The sequence below is a fragment of the Cyclopterus lumpus genome, chromosome 11 (genome assembly GCF_009769545.1).
Source record: "Cyclopterus lumpus isolate fCycLum1 chromosome 11, fCycLum1.pri, whole genome shotgun sequence".
NCBI lineage: Eukaryota > Metazoa > Chordata > Actinopteri > Perciformes > Cyclopteridae > Cyclopterus > Cyclopterus lumpus.
This window is the reverse complement of record NC_046976.1, coordinates 20,083,236-20,099,278: the sequence shown is the minus strand read 5'-3', so window position 1 is coordinate 20,099,278 and position 16,043 is coordinate 20,083,236. Positions and strand designations below refer to the sequence as shown.

General features: G+C 41.0%; 1 protein-coding gene across 1 annotated transcript; it reads left to right on the top strand.

The window, feature by feature from the left end:
- Positions 1 to 7,857: 7,857 nt before the first annotated feature.
- Positions 7,858 to 14,740, top strand: gnb3b (guanine nucleotide binding protein (G protein), beta polypeptide 3b). The gene is made up of 8 exons (XM_034544912.1): positions 7,858 to 7,926; positions 8,780 to 8,925; positions 10,361 to 10,424; positions 11,436 to 11,592; positions 11,715 to 11,781; positions 12,474 to 12,675; positions 13,662 to 13,878; positions 14,634 to 14,740. Exons 1-8 carry the CDS (start codon positions 7,858 to 7,860, stop codon positions 14,738 to 14,740), a joined length of 1,029 nt encoding a protein of 342 aa, XP_034400803.1.
- Positions 14,741 to 16,043: the final 1,303 nt, after the last annotated feature.

Here is a 16,043-nt window from a genome sequence, read left to right as displayed (position 1 = left end):
AAAAAGGTGTTTCATTGTTGTGGTTTTGCTTTTGTTTCTTTGCCTTATACGACATAAACAACTTCATATTTTTTTTACATGATTTCTTTTTTCTTTTTCTTTTTGAACAGATCAGGTATTCAAGATAATTGACATATTAAATGAACTATAATCGATGCTTGTTAACTGTACAGGTGTCACCATGGTGACTGTGTGCGAGTGTGATTGGTGCATTTTGATTTGATGCACTTTTTAGATGTCAAAGTGATTTTTTTGTTTGGATTCGAATGTAACGTGAATCGAGTATTGAAATTATGCAGAAATGTGTCCTGTGGATCTTGTAAATAAATAATAATGATAATTGTTTTGTATCTTAATGTCTCACATTACTCTGATATTATTTATGGATATGAACGATGAGTCTTGATGTATAAAGGGATTTATTTCTCTTTGGTTTTATAACTCGCCTCCAACTGCAGCAAACATCATCCTTGTGGTTGTTGTTGTTGTTGTTGTGGTGGTTGCCCAGCAGGTGGCACTACTAACACAAGCATCTGTTGAATATACAGTATATGTGGGAGTCTGCAGGCCACATTTAATGTGAATAAAGAGTGAGACTGTTAAATTCTTCAAGGTGAATTTATGCTCTATTTAAGTTCACATTTTGGTCCATAAAAGCCGGAAAGGAATCTTTTAAAAAATGTACGTCTGAGTTTTGGAAACAAAATGTAAAACATCTTTGACTGTCAAAGCAAAAACATGAAATACAAATAATTGTTAACCTTCTGATTAACTGTCAACTGTACAAGAAAATAATAGCAATTTACATAACTGGTATTTATCTTATTTAATAACATGTATGAGAAAACAACGTAGTTCCATTTCACACGTTTCAGCCAAATCACGTCAAGTATAACTTTATTTTTCAAAGAATGAAGCATTAAAAAAACAAACACAGACAATCGTTAAAAAGAAACTAACGCACTTCACATGAAATAGAAACATGAGGGTTCTTCGGTGGTTTTGTCTCTTCTTCTTCTCCGACGTAGTGTCTTCATCTCGTCCACTTCCTGTCTGTGTCCCTGAATGAAGAAGCCTGAGCTCGTTACTACAGCCAGTTATCAGGAAGTCAGCTAGCCCTCTTCTGTCACAGTGCATTAGCCCAGATTACAGGCTGACACTGATGGGGGGGCTTCAACAAATCAAACAACAGACGCGCTTTAGTTTCAGAAAAAAAAGTCTGTTTAATGAGCATAAACAACAGAAAGATGCAAAAAATAGACAATAACGTCTAAGTGGTGCTCAAATAGCTACAAGTAGCTACAAATAGCTACAATCACTCATATTGTCTGCAGTAAATATCATGTAGAGTTTAAAAATATGTGTTTTATCTCAAGGTTTTAAAGGGTTTTTAACATACATTACATTAAAAAATAAGAAATGGTATTAATATAAATGAATAACTTAATTGGGCTGCCAATACGTAAGTTTTGCATGTTGTAGTAATTCCTCCCATTGATACTAAGTGTAAGAGATGGAGACAAAATCATTGATTAAATACTACGAATACTATAGTTTCATGTCTTAAATAAAAAAAACTGGGCTTTGAGAGTTGCTAGAAATATAATGTGTGATTTGAAGTCACAACATCTACAATTCCAAATGTCCTAAATATTTCTGTGTTATTTCAATCTGCAGAAGCTCTCACAAGAGGAACATATATATATATATATATATATATATATATATATATATATATATATACGTTCATAAAGCTGCACAATCCTGCACACCAAAAAGTGAAGTTGACTAATTGAAAGTTAAAAAATAAGATTGTTTTGGTTTTGTGCAATAAAAAAAAGAAAATTGCACAGACAAACATTTTATTTGATGCACAAACATTCACACTTTTGTCTCATGTCAAATTTCATTAAAGAAGAAGAGAGTGGAACACACACACACACACACACACAAATGTACTCAAAGAACAGACGCACACATCTGAACCTTTTTAAATACTGAGGATATTCTAAGAGACGTTGGACAACAGATGACCATTAGCCTCTCTGGCTAACTCCGGCTCACTTACAGTTCTACTGTTGATTGGAGTGCATTGTCCCTGCAAAATAAAGAAATAAAGTTAGATAAACCTGAGCAGCAGGAGGCACGTGCCTCGCTTTAGGACGATGTATGTCGCCGTGTGATGTCAGCGCTCTGAAAACCCGTTGCGTCCATTGCTAAAAGAAGACGAGGTAAAGCTTACTCTAAAGGTGCCCCCTTGGAGGAGGCCATCAAACCCCCACTGATGATGTCACCACGGAGCACGAGGTCAAACGCTGGATTAGCAGGACCTTCAGCCAATGAGGACGAGGCTCGTTGGCTTAGAGCGGCGCTGTAGTAACGAGGCAGCATTACCTGAGAAGGCGGAGACAACGGGGCGATGAAAGCTCACCTAAAAACTTATTGTTCAGCTTTCATGTGTTCTTCTTCTCACGGTGAGGTTTCGGAGAAAATGGCGGTTTGGTTTTTTATTGCTACCCGAAGTGGCGATACATTCAAGTACCGACGTACACGCGGCATATTAAGTCATTCCTGACAAAAACAGAGGTAGCTGATAGCTGATAGCATGTTTCAAGAGTTTCGAGTTTCAAGGTTTTATTTCCATTTGTGCCGAGACCAACAGTCCAGACACATTGTGCAGGGCCCTCCGAGTCAACAGTTCAGAAATAACACTATAATAAGAAAGAAAAAGAAAAAATATAAAAGAAAACACAATACAGAAGGTGGTACTATGCACAAGAAAAAGAAAGAAATATGTACCGTTTGGGATACAGTTTTGAATTACAGACAGTTTTAAATTATATAGTTTTAAGTAATAATATGTCACACATCGCACACGATAAGTGTAGTGAGGCAGTGTTGGGTTATTAAACATATTTCAGTAGTTTTGTTGTCAGGTATCATTGTCTTTTTAAACAGTCTCCTTCCTGGCCACCTAAAAATGTCCTTTACTATACAACAAAACTGTATTGTTTCCCATTTTCTCCCAGATTACGTTCGTTTTTTTGGACATATCTCAAATACATAGTGGACATCCTGTCCGACACGGGACCCTGAAGTGGGAGACCACTGTCCATGTCTGGTGGGTTCCTCGCTCACAAAAACCGACATTATCCGACATTATCCGACGTTAACCGACGTTAACCGACGTTAGCCGACGTTAACCGACGTCAACCGACGTTATCCGACGTTAACCGACGTTATCCGTCGTTAACCGACGTTAACCGACGTTAACCGACGTTAACCGACGTTAGCCGACGTTAACCGACGTTAGCCGACGTTAACCGACGTTAACCTACGTTATCCGACGTCAACCGACGTCAACCGACGTTAACCGACGTTAACCACGTTAACCACGTTCTATGGGCGACGTAGTTTTCTAGGATACAAATACATTTTGACTTTTGGACTGCGTACACAACGAAATACTGCAGCGTTTATTTTAGACAATGACAGCAATGCAAAAAATGTCATTTTGTTCATCAAATCCAGACGAGTTGGAAAACCTTAACATTAAAACGGGGTTACCGGCATCAAATATCAGGCTGTTTCAAGTTCTCCAGAATTCAGACCGGATCTGGACCGGTTCTCAGGAAACTTGCTTATGAATGGTCGGCGTATGGACATTGATGAGTGTCAATCTTTTAATTGATTGAAGACTTTACGAGGACACCTACAAGCGTTTTGAGGTTGCATTCGCCATCGTAGTGCCCTGGCGGAAAAAAAATAAATCTCCCTTCAAGCTACAAGTCAGATGTCAAAGGGGGCATTGGGGGGGGGCGGTCAATACCTGCTCAACTTCCTGTCATGGATCGACTCAAAATCTCCCTCCGGTCCTGCCTCACTGTCGGCGTCCAAATATACCTGACCTCCTGCGCTTCGACCGTCCTTATATAAAGAAGTCACTTCCAAAGCGGCCGTATGAAAGGAAAAGCTCGCCCCGCCATCTCTTTGCTCTTTTTTAATTATAGTTTAAAAAAAAAAAAAAGAAAACCTCCGCCTCGTTTATTTTCAAAAAAACTTTGACTCTTGATCCACTTCTCTGCCTTCGCCCGTGTGTCGGGTGTGACGCATGTTCAGCCTGACCTGCTCTAATTCCCTAACGAGATTGCCCGTCCCCGGATATCCCATTAGGCCCTGATTAACCGGGCTCAGCTCATTAGCTCCGACAAACCAATTCACCCGCACGTCCACCTCCGCCCCAGACTGTCCATCCCATGCCTCCTGCATCCTGACAGAAGACCTGCACCGCAATGCCAGGAATCAGAGTACAATGTCACCTCTCCCATGATATATGTATATATATAAGAGGTATGACATATATAGGACACGGCGGACATCATCCTGAAAATCAAATAAAAAATATATTTTAAAATGTATGAATAAGTGGTCGCAAATGATTTCACGTGCTTCCCTCAGGATGATCAAAAATGGTTAAAATTAGGCTCAATTTATCCGATTTTGTTATGTTGTGCTGGCTGGAAGCTCATTCAAAAACGGTTGCTCAAAGCATTAAACATCATTTTCATTGAATGATGTGCACGGCCGATGTGTCGGGTGCCTCATTTCCAAGAGCAACAGGTGTAGTTTCTCTGCAAAACCTGCACAATCTTTTGTCTCCCCGTCTCATATTCTCACATTTCACCTCCAGCGATTCCCTTTCTCCTCCTGCCTTCTTCCTTTATTTCTTCACCTGCTCTTGTCTTTTGACCTCATAACCTCCTTTTCTCACTCCAATCGGTTTACCTGCCCTCCTCTCGGCCACGCTCTCCCTCTCCCTGTCTTTCTCTCTCCTCTCTGCCTTCCCTCTCTATTTCCATCTTTGAGCTTTATCCCTTCAATCCCTTATCTCCTTCATCCCCTCCAATCCTCATCTGTTCTTCGCTGTGGAGGAAGGGAGAGAGAAAGAGAGAGTTTCTCACAAGTAAGCTGCTGTCAGTCTGCCGGAGGGGAGCGTCGGAGGAGCCCGTGAGCAGGTTGTGCGCCCTGGGGTTGTGGGATCTAAAGAAGCTCAAAGGGGAAGGCAGAGCCGGAGGTGCAGGAGGAGAGAATATCGACCACGTTGTTGTGCGGAAAGAAAAGGTGAGTTTCTTCTTTTTACGCTTCCTCTCCTTCAGGTGCTTCCTTCTGCTGCTGGAGAAGGATGGCGAGAAAAGACATTGCGGAGCTGCGTCCTCGAAGTTTGCGAGGTTGTAAAGAAAGGAAGTGCTTTTTGTGAGAATAACAACAACAACAACAACAACAAAACATGAAATGGACTTTTGCTTCCCCGTGCAAAAAAACAGGAGAGTTATGGGAATATGTTGTGTAATTGGGGATGTTCCACACGTGGCCTCCTGCTAACCACCAAATGTCGCTGCACAGGCGCCTCATACTTGTGTTTTAACGGCCTCTTGGAGCATCGGTTTCCTGAGGAGCAATAGAATCGGTTGCATCCAAAGTAATGATTCCTTAAATCCTTTGGAGGTGATCTTTGGATTGCGGGGAAGCTGCCAAAGAGGATTGGTTCCTCAGGTGTGTCAGCAGTAAGCTGCAGCCTGATCTACCACACAGGACCTCCTCCGGCCCGCGCAGGCTCCCAGGTGTCCGTACCGCAGGTTTGATGTCGCTTGGGTTGCGATTGCAAAACGGGGCTTTCGTTTCCCTACTGGTGCACTTTTTTTTCCATCGTATTTGGGAATTCTTCTGGAAAACTGTAGAAACTTTTTGTTTCTTATGCGTGAGCGCACAAACGCACCATCGTCAAATAAGAGAACGACGGCGTCGAGGAGGAGCTGCTGATGTTTGACTATAACAGAGACTCCACATGTCCCTCCCTCCCTGTGTCTCTGATCCCGGGGTAAAGAGCAGTCGGTAATCGGATGACAGGAGATTTGAGCCGTAAAGCTTCCTTTAAGATCTCCTGCCCCGGATTTAAAGCCCTGCAGCAACCCACCCTAGCACCACCGCCCCTCCCATAACCTCCACCCTGCATCCTGCCACAGGCTGCATGTGGGCCTCATCCTGACCCTTCACCTCTTGCATTGCGCAAGACACATGTGTAGGACTGTAGCTTTATGTTTTCCGAATTATTCTTTTGATCGATTTTGCCATTATTTCTAAGTGTTCTGTCTATGAAAATGTCAGAAAATGGCCGTCACAGTTTGCCGAGATGTGTGATGATACAAAAGAGAGGAAAAGCTGCAAGTCAAAAGCATTTGAGAAGCAGGAACTCAGGAAAGTTTGTAATTTCTGCTTGATGGTTGATTTCCTTTGTTGTTCATAATTGAAGTTTTTATTTTTCCCTGTCTGACAAACTGCCACGTTGCATCGCCATGTTATATAATTATTATTTAATTTGATCTAAATTTAATTTAAGCGTAATTACAAGAGAAAGGGTGGGAAAGCATTTATGTAACAAGTGGTTGAAGTTATTTTCTGTAACCAACAAAAGAAATGTTTGCATTTTCTCAGCCATTTATTGAATGAATGAATTTCCACTATTTAGCATGAACAATAATATAATTGGTGCATAGCTTTAGCTTTGAAAGACTTTTCTTGCCATGAAGCAGAATTGTTGTTGGGGTTAAATGAATCAGGCGACACTATCCTATTAGAGAATTAGTCTTAGGCACATACACTTAACTTCTGCAGGCAGAGCTTGAAATGAAAATGAAGTTGAAGTAAAGTAAAGACAGCGAGGACAAGTAAAAGGTCTAGAAACTGGACGCTTCTCTCTCTGCTGTCGCCTCTCTGTGAATTATGTTACCGTTGAAGTCCATGTATATTGGTCGTGACCTTACAGAGCTAATGTTATCTAATAAGTATGTTTTAGTAATGATTGACAAAAGAAAATCTCTCGAAATGAGAAGCTAATCCCAAAAGATGAGCTGGTTATAAATTCCTCGAGTGAAATCACAATCAGAAACGGTTCATTGCTAAGAAAATAATCAAATAAAGAGGAGATTTGTTGGATTTTCTGGTGATTTTTGATTGATCTCAACTCTGATATTGAACATTTAACCTTTGGCAATGTCGAGATACAAGTTCAGGGAAAGCTTTAACATCACATGCTGCAAGTGTTTACCTTGAGATAAAGTCTGGGTTTAGCTCTCCTCATCACTCCCTTCCCTCCTTTGCTTCTTTCCTTTATAAAATATTATTTTCTTGACCTGTCTCTGCTATTCTTTGTACAATCTTTCCGTTGAGCCTTCGGTTTTCTTTTATTTATTTCCTTTCATGAACACAGTTGTTTTCCTCACGTTGTCATTCCATTTATCACTCTGTGTCTTTTATTCCTCTTATTCTTCTTCTTCGTCTTCATCTCTCTCTCCCTTCTCACTCTGCCCATCATAGCTGGACCAGCATGAGCGCTAACTGTATTACAACTTTGGTTTAGGGAAGGATTACGTCTGTCAAGTATGTGTCTAATCTAGAGTTGATGATGTAACAGCATCCAGATCAAGGTATCTGGGTCACTGAGTGGTGCACAGTGGATATGTACCTGTGATCTCTGTGTACCTGCACTGGGCTGTGATCTCTGTGTACCTGCACTGGGCTGTGATCTCTGTGTACCTGCACTGGGCTGTGATCTCTGTGTACCTGCACTGGGCTGTGATCTCTGTGTACCTGCACTGGGCTGTGATCTCTGTGTACCTGCACTGGGCTGTGATGTACGAAAGGGGCTTGACAGCAATATTGCCGGAGGCGGTGAATTTCTTCAGAAGACTTGTCAATACTTGACATAACTAACACAATTTAATGTTTTCTCTCTCTTTTTTCCCCTAGATTGACAGTTTATTTCTTGCCGTCAGTTAACATCCCCAAACAACCGTCGCCATGGCAGCTGAGAAAGCTGAAATAGATGTGCTGAAAAAGGAGTGCGATGGCCTCCGTGCACAGATTGAGGTGAGCAACGTCCCGTGCAGGTGAAACGCAGGGCTTTTTATAAGCGATGCGATGCCCTCGATTGCACAAATGCTCTGAATGTATTTCATGCACTTCCTGTTTTACAAAGGTTTGTTTCACTAAAAAGGAACATTTTCTCGAACCATGAAGAAACAGTTAATATTTTAGTTTACTTGAAAATTATCAAAAAATCACTAACATTGTAACTACATTGTTTTAATGGTACAGTGATAAAAGGAAAAATATACTGAATTCCTACTGCAACTAGTACTATTAATCCTACTTGCCAATACGTTCTCTATCACTATTACTATAAGTACTATTACAAGTGCAATAAATGAAAATACCATTACCAGTACAAGCAATGATGGTTTAACTTTCACAATACAGTTTTTATCAAACCTTTTTCAATATTGTACCGCCTCTGAAATGCTGTAGTGTATGCCAGTTAGCGATTGCATTGAAAATAGGACTACTGAATATAAAATGTTGTTTATCAAACTTTCATATACATTTTTAATTGAACTTATTATATTTTAGGGAATTATGCATGATGGAAAGAAATTGCAGGTACCCATTACAGTAGTCTAAAGTACCACTTGGGGTACACGCACCGACAGATGGGAAACTGGTCAAGCAAGTTATCTCCACGACTTACATAGCACCTATAAATCTGTTCTATTGTTTGTCCAGGTTGGATCTAAATACTTCCTGCGTAACACAATGTTAATTAACTCAACTTAAAACTGCAGGTTGGGAGGACATTTGTTGGTCTGAATAAAGTCCTCACTTTCTTCTTATTTCTCGTCTCTGTTGTTTCACCCCAACATGTAATTCCCTGTGTGACCACCAGGCGGCCCGCAAGGCTGTGAATGACGGCAGCTTGACAGCAGCATCAGGAAGCGCATCTGCGGTGGGCCGAGTCCAGCTGAAGCTAAGGAAGACACTCAAGGGACACTTGGCTAAAATCTATTCCCTGCACTGGGCCGCTGACTCCAGGTGAAGAGGAGGAGGTTGACAGGACCACAATCTGTTAATGTGTCTCAGTAAACCACTAAATGTTAAATTGTACTAGTAAACATATTCTGTTAAAGTGTCCCAGTAAACCATGATTTGGGAAAGGGTCACAGTAAAAGTGTACCAGTAAACCATGATTTGGTAAAGTGTCCCAGTAAACCATGATTTGGGAAAGGGTCACTGTAAAAGTGTACCAGTAAACCATGATTTGGTAAAGGGTCCCAGTAAACCATGATTTGGTAATGGGTCCGAGTAAACCATGATTTGGTAAAGGGTGCCAGTAAACCATGATTTGGTAAAGGGTGCCAGTAAACCATGATTTGGTAAAGGGTGCCAGTAAACCATGATTTGGTAAAGGGTGCCAGTAAACCATGATTTGGTAATGGGTCCGAGTAAACCATGATTTGGTAAAGTGTCCCAGTAAACCATGATTTGGGAAAGGGTCACTGTAAAAGTGTACCAGTAAACCATGATTTGGTAAAGGGTGCCAGTAAACCATAATTGTGTAAAGGGTGCCAGTAAACCATGATTTGGTAATGGGTCCGAGTAAACCATGATTTGGTAAAGTGTCCCAGTAAACCATGATTTGGGAAAGGGTCACTGTAAAAGTGTACCAGTAAACCATGATTTGGTAAAGGGTGCCAGTAAACCATAATTGTGTAAAGGGTGCCAGTAAACCATGATTTGGTAGAGTCCCAGTAAACCATGATTTGGTAATGGGTCCGAGTAAACCATGATTTGGTAAAGTGTCCCAGTAAACCATGATTTGGGAAAGGGTCACTGTAAAAGTGTACCAGTAAACCATGATTTGGTAAAGGGTCCCAGTAAACCATAATTGTGTAAAGGGTGCCAGTAAACCATGATTTGATAGAGTCCCAGTAATCTATGATTTTGGTAAAAAAAAAAGTATCTAATTGGTCCCTCTATTTGCCTTTTTGGGTATTTTTGTAGGTAATTGCCTCACAATTTATTTTTCGTAGTGTACTATACTTTGAGTGTTTCCTGTGTGCAATTATGCTTCTCTCTCAACAAAAAAAATGTTGGGCCTTCAATTTAGCACCACTTCAATTTAGATAATTATATTTATTGATTATTTTTGCAGATGTTTACAAGTTTACAAAACTATGGAGGTTGGATTCCAATATAGTAAAATTCTAAACAAGTATTGTGCTATGTTTCTCACACATATTATATTACTATTACTACTTATTATTACACGGTGTAATTAATCGGTGAGACTTACTAGACAATGAGCCATACCGCTTGCAAAATGATACACTGCACTCACTTGAACCACAAAGTTGTGGTGCTGCTGATTTTCAGTATTTATGTGATCTTATCATTTTTTTTTCTTCTTTAAAGTTTCCATTTTAAACCACAATGACAATTTGAGTCATTTTCAATATCTCACTCGCAGGTCAATGGTCACTGCATCACAGGATGGCAAGCTTCTGGTCTGGGACACCTTCACGGGGAACAAGGTGAGATTGCGTACTCTATATTTTATATCAATTCTGTATTGCGAAGTATTCTAATGCCACGCCTATAAAAAGGTACTAATATTAAAATTCTTCAATTTATCAAAATAGTACAAACATATGTTTGTTCTGCAGTACTTTTTAGGTGAGGTAGAATTTAGGAACCACCCAAGTTGTTTGTGCTTCATTTAAAATAACTTAAATAAACTTGTTAAATGTGTTTTGGGCATTTATGATTCTTAAACCACAGAACTTCAATTTGCACATTCATCTCAATTTTCATTTAATTGGTAAGTTTGGAAGTCCCTTTTGATTAATGGCATTCAGCTGTAAATTATGTCAAACTGGTTAATTAATTTGTTTTGCTATTATATTCTATCATGCATTAGGCTGTTATCCATCAGTTTAATCTTGATATGACATCGCTAAGAAGCAGTACCACCAGCAAGAAATACAAAATGTACTTATTTTAGTACAAATTGTGTTTAAAGCCTATACACACAAACAGCCCACATGGGTTAAACCCTTATAGAGTGATGCAGAGATGACGTAGTTAGCATCACACAGGTTTCATCGACAAAAGCCAATTGGATAGTTTAAGTGAATTGTGGATTATTGCAAATAATAAATGTGGCAAACACCACTTTTGTGACTTTAGCAGCGCCGATACAATCGCCAGATTAAAAAGCTAATGGAACTCCGTCACAGTCACATGACTTCATGTCACCACCACTGAGCTAAATTCTGAATAAATGAATAAATTCACCATTTATTAGCGACCGCATTTTTTATAGTGACCTATTTTATATCGGAAAAAAAATACACTTTCAAATCTCTTAAGCTAAAGACTTTATTGACAGGCATCCAACCAAAAACACAATGACTTCAAAGTTGAGGGAACCGGAAGTGGCAAAAAGAAACGTTAATTCTTTTAGGACTCATTCCTGCAACACTCTCTATGTGTGAAGGAGGCCGTGAATCGACTAAACTAAACTAAACGGTTCCACTTCCCAGTTGGTCGCTGTCCCACTAAAGTCAGCTTGGGTGATGAGCGTTGCCTTCGCCCCCTCTGGTAACATGGTGGCCAGCGGTGGTCTGGATAACATGTGCACGGTGTACAACATCAAGGCCACCAGCCCCAAGACCCTCAGGGAGCTGGACGCGCACACAGGTGAGGATGAAACTCCCCGGAGTCAAAATGAAATAATCAAAATTAAGTTTACGTGACATAAAAGCATGAAAAGAAATGAAGTGCCTTTCCAGTCGGACTGAGATGTTGATTGTTCCTCCCAGGTTACCTGTCTTGCTGCCGTTTCCTTAGTGACACTGAGATCTTGACAGCCTCCGGCGACACCACCTGGTGAGTTGATCCTTTGACCTTCAGGCACAATACAAGTTTCTCTAAATGATGTGCAATGCAAGAAAGATGTGCAGTAAGTATATTTACTATACTATATTTACATACAGCCAAATAGATCTTGCATTAAGCAGCTAAGTCAACACAGGTATAAATACAAAATAAGATAGTTTGCATACCAGCAGAAGAGGTATCTAGTGACCGAAATGTTTTCAGTGATCAGGTTTCTTTTTGCCACCTTTCTTCTCACTGACGTGACACTCAAATGCAAATGATACAAAAACGATATTATCCCGATAATCATCAACATATTGTTAAAACTCTTAAAATGTCACTAAAACATACTGGTATCACTTTACCTTGCATTTTGTTAAGAAACAACTAAGTGATAATTCCTGTATTTCTTAAATCTGACTGTATTTTTCATCTTGCTATTATGACATTTTATTTTAAGTCGCTCAGAATATTTACGATTATCCTTATAATAGCAATACCCCACGATCAACTTATTGGGTTTTTCATAACGTTTCTTAGCCTAGAAAGTAAAAAGGTTTTCACGGGGTCACAAATGAAATGGACTCGAGGAAGACCTGCCCAAAACTGTCATTTATGAGTTCATCTGAAGGAGAAAAAGGATGACGTGGTCGATCCTCTTCATAACATCCTAGCACTCAAGGGTTCCTCTTCCTCCCCAGCTGTCTGTGGGATCTGGAAACCGGCAAGCAGAAGATCATCTTCACCAACCACATTGGAGACTGCATGTCGCTGGCTCTCTCCTCCGACATGAACACCTTCATCTCTGGAGCCTGTGACTCTCTGGCCAAGCTGTGGGACCTGAGGGAAGGGGCCTGCAAGCAGACCTTCTCCGGACACACCAGCGACATCAACGCCATCTCTGTGAGGATCTCATAACACATCACACACACACCAGAAATAACATTCAATAACTTTTATCAGTACTTTTAGTTTCTGACACGGCTCCTTTGGATGTTAATTGGGTTTTTGCAAAAAGAAACGCAAAACAACTGCAGAGGCACAAAACGACTACAGAGATACGACAAACAACTACAAAAAGAAACAAAACGATAAGACAAAGACACGACAAACAACTACAAAAAAAAACACAAAATGGCTACAACGAGATACAAAACAACTACAACGAGATACAAAACAACTACAAAGATACGACAAACAACTACAAAAAGAAACAAAACGATTAGACAAAGACACAACAAACAACTACAAAAACAACACAAAATGGCTACAACGAGATACAAAACAACTACAAAGACACAACAAACAACTACAAAAAGACACACAAAATGTCTACAAAGAGACACAAAACGACTACAAAGACACAACAGACAACTACAAAAAGACACACAAAACGACTACAACGAGATACAAAACAACTACAAAGACACAACAAACAACTACAAAAAGACCCACAAAATGTCTACAAAGAGACACAAAACGACTACAAAGACACAACAAACAACTACAAAAAGACACACAAAACGACTACAAAGAGATACAAAACAACTACAAAGATAGAACAAACAACTATAAACACACAAAATGACTACAAAAAGACACAAAACAACTACAAAGAGACATCGAACAACTACAAAGAGACACACAACTATGAAGATAACTTTTTTTCCCCCCCAGACAGGTAGAATACATCTGATTTGCATCCTTACCACCACCGAGCTGCTCTGGAGCAAGGCACCTTGTCCTCAGGGCATTGCTCTGTTGTTTTTTCTTCAAATCCTCCCCGGATGACAAAAGTTTAACGGGCGTGAAAGAACCTCCTTTGTTATTATTATGTACATGTATTTGTATTTGTTGCTTTAATCATCCCGTACACGTTCTTCTCTCAGTACTTCCCCGGTGGAAACTGCATCGTCACCGGCTCCGACGACTGCAGCTGCAAGATGTACGACCTGCGCTCCGACCAGGAGGTGATGGGCTTCCAGGACAGCAGCCTGAACTCCGGCGTCACGTCTGTGGCTCTCTCCAACTCGGGCCGCCTCATCTTCGCCGGCTACGACGACTTCAACTGCCACATCTGGGACTCACTGAAGGGAGACAAAGTCGGTGAGTGAAGATCAATTAATGAGAAGAAAGAAATAGCCACGAATGTATGTTAAAAATCTAAAACATTAGGTAAGTTCCCATTAAAGTACACAATACAAGAGAAACTTCTTTTCTCCAGGATTACGGTTGTAAATACAGTTTGAAACGTGTGCTTAACGTTGTAAATTGAGAAGAAAATAAATACCCATGTATGTTAAGTAAAATCATCACGGTTTGACTTAAAATTAATAATAATAATAATGCATTCTATTTGTAAGGTACCCTTCATTCAAGAATATCAGAGTGACAATACACAGGTTCAACTTCTCTTCTCCCCTTGTTCCCTCTCCTTGTTTCCTCTCACTACTTTTCCTTTCCTTTCCTTTTCTCTCTCCTCTCTCCTCTCCTCTCTCCTCTCTCCTCTCCTCTCTCCTCTCTCCTCTCTCCTCTCTCTCCCTCTTCTCCTCTCTCTCCTCTCCTCTCTCCTCTCTCCTCTCTCCTCTCCTCTCTCCTCTCTTCTCTCCTCTCTCCTCTCTTCTCTCCTCTCTCCTCTCTCCTCTCTCCTCTCTTCTCTCCTCTCTCCTCTCTCCTCTCTCCTCTCTCCTCTCTCTCCCTCTTCTCCTCTCTCTCCTCTCCTCTCTCCTCTCTCCTCCTCTCTCCTCTCTCCTCTCTCCTCTCTCCTCTCTCCTCTCTCCTCTCTCTCTCTCCTCTCTCCTCTCTTCTCTCCTCTCTCCTCTCTCCTCTCCTCCTCTCCCTCCTCTCCTCTCCTCCTCCAGGTGTGCTGTCCGGCCACGACAACCGGGTGAGCTGCACCGGCGTCCCCGAGGACGGCATGGGCGTCTGCACAGGATCCTGGGACAGCTTCCTCAAACTGTGGAACTGAGGAGAACACCGGGCCTGGTGGGGAGGAGGAGGAAGAGGAGGAGGAACGGGGAAGGAAAAGGATGAAGAGATAGGGAGGTCAAGGAGAGAGGAAAATAATAAACAAGTGGGGCCGGCGGATATTTGGCGCAGATCTTCCTCTCCTCCTCGCTCCCTCTCTCCTTCTTCCTCACTCACGGATGCAAAAACACGAGATGGTTGCGAATGAGTCACGTTGTATGAATGGCCTTAACGGCCTTCGGGGTTAACAAACAAGCAAAGCGCGACGCATCCCGCTGTGCGTCGTCGGGACAATTTAAACGCTGAGAAAACAATATATATAAACTTTAAAAAAAATAGCACATCGTTCAAAAAAGAATGATTACCGAGCGTAAAAAATAAAAAAGCTCTTATCGAGAATGTCAATTATACGCGTATAGATATTTGACGCTAAAAGAAAGAACACTTGAAAATAAGACTGTAGGATGACACATTTATTTGTATTGTCTTCGACCTGTAAGAGAGCCCTGCACTTATTTAGACGAAAGATTTGACGTGTACATTTATTTGTATTTTATAGTTTAACGCATTAGGATGGAGAGTCGATGTACAGTGTCTTTATTTTTTTCTTTATTTTATTTTGGGGTTTGTTTGGTTTATTTTGGGGGTGGGTGGGTGGGGGGGGGGCTGCACACATCCAGACTATACGTGTACGGTAGAGCTGCCTTCTTGGGGTCCCCTGCCGACCACCAGCAGACTTTCATCCAAGATGGCTGCTGCTGTTCCCCCCCCCCCCCCCAGTGGCAGTCTGACCTTGAGAAACACAGTCTGACCTTGAGAAACACTCTACAAAGACCCGTTCTCTTCATTTCACTCCCCCTGGGTTCAGCCGCATTTTGTAGTACTTTTACACTCGTGCAGTTCCTCTGTAAAAAGAAGAAATGTTTGTTGAAAATCTTTCTAATAAACATAGAATTCTGCATTAACGCCATTGTCCGAGTCGGTGTGTTTGTGCGCGGCAATAATGTCTTGAATGAATATATATTCTTTGTACATTGAATGCGGTTACATTCGTCCCCTGCAGGCGCTTACGAGCTGGTCCGGAGGTCAAGGTCAACACGCAGCAGCAGCGTGACGCACAACAGTGCATGTGCAAAAAATATTAAGAAGAATTGTGGCTGTTTGCAGTGAATTCGAGATTAAAATAAATAAATAAAAACAGACGTGTTGCAGCACATATTCTGAAAGCATTCAGAGCCCAGAATTAGTTTAATTAATGCATTTAGTTTAACTTTTAAAATGCTGTATTGTGTTTTTGTGGGTTA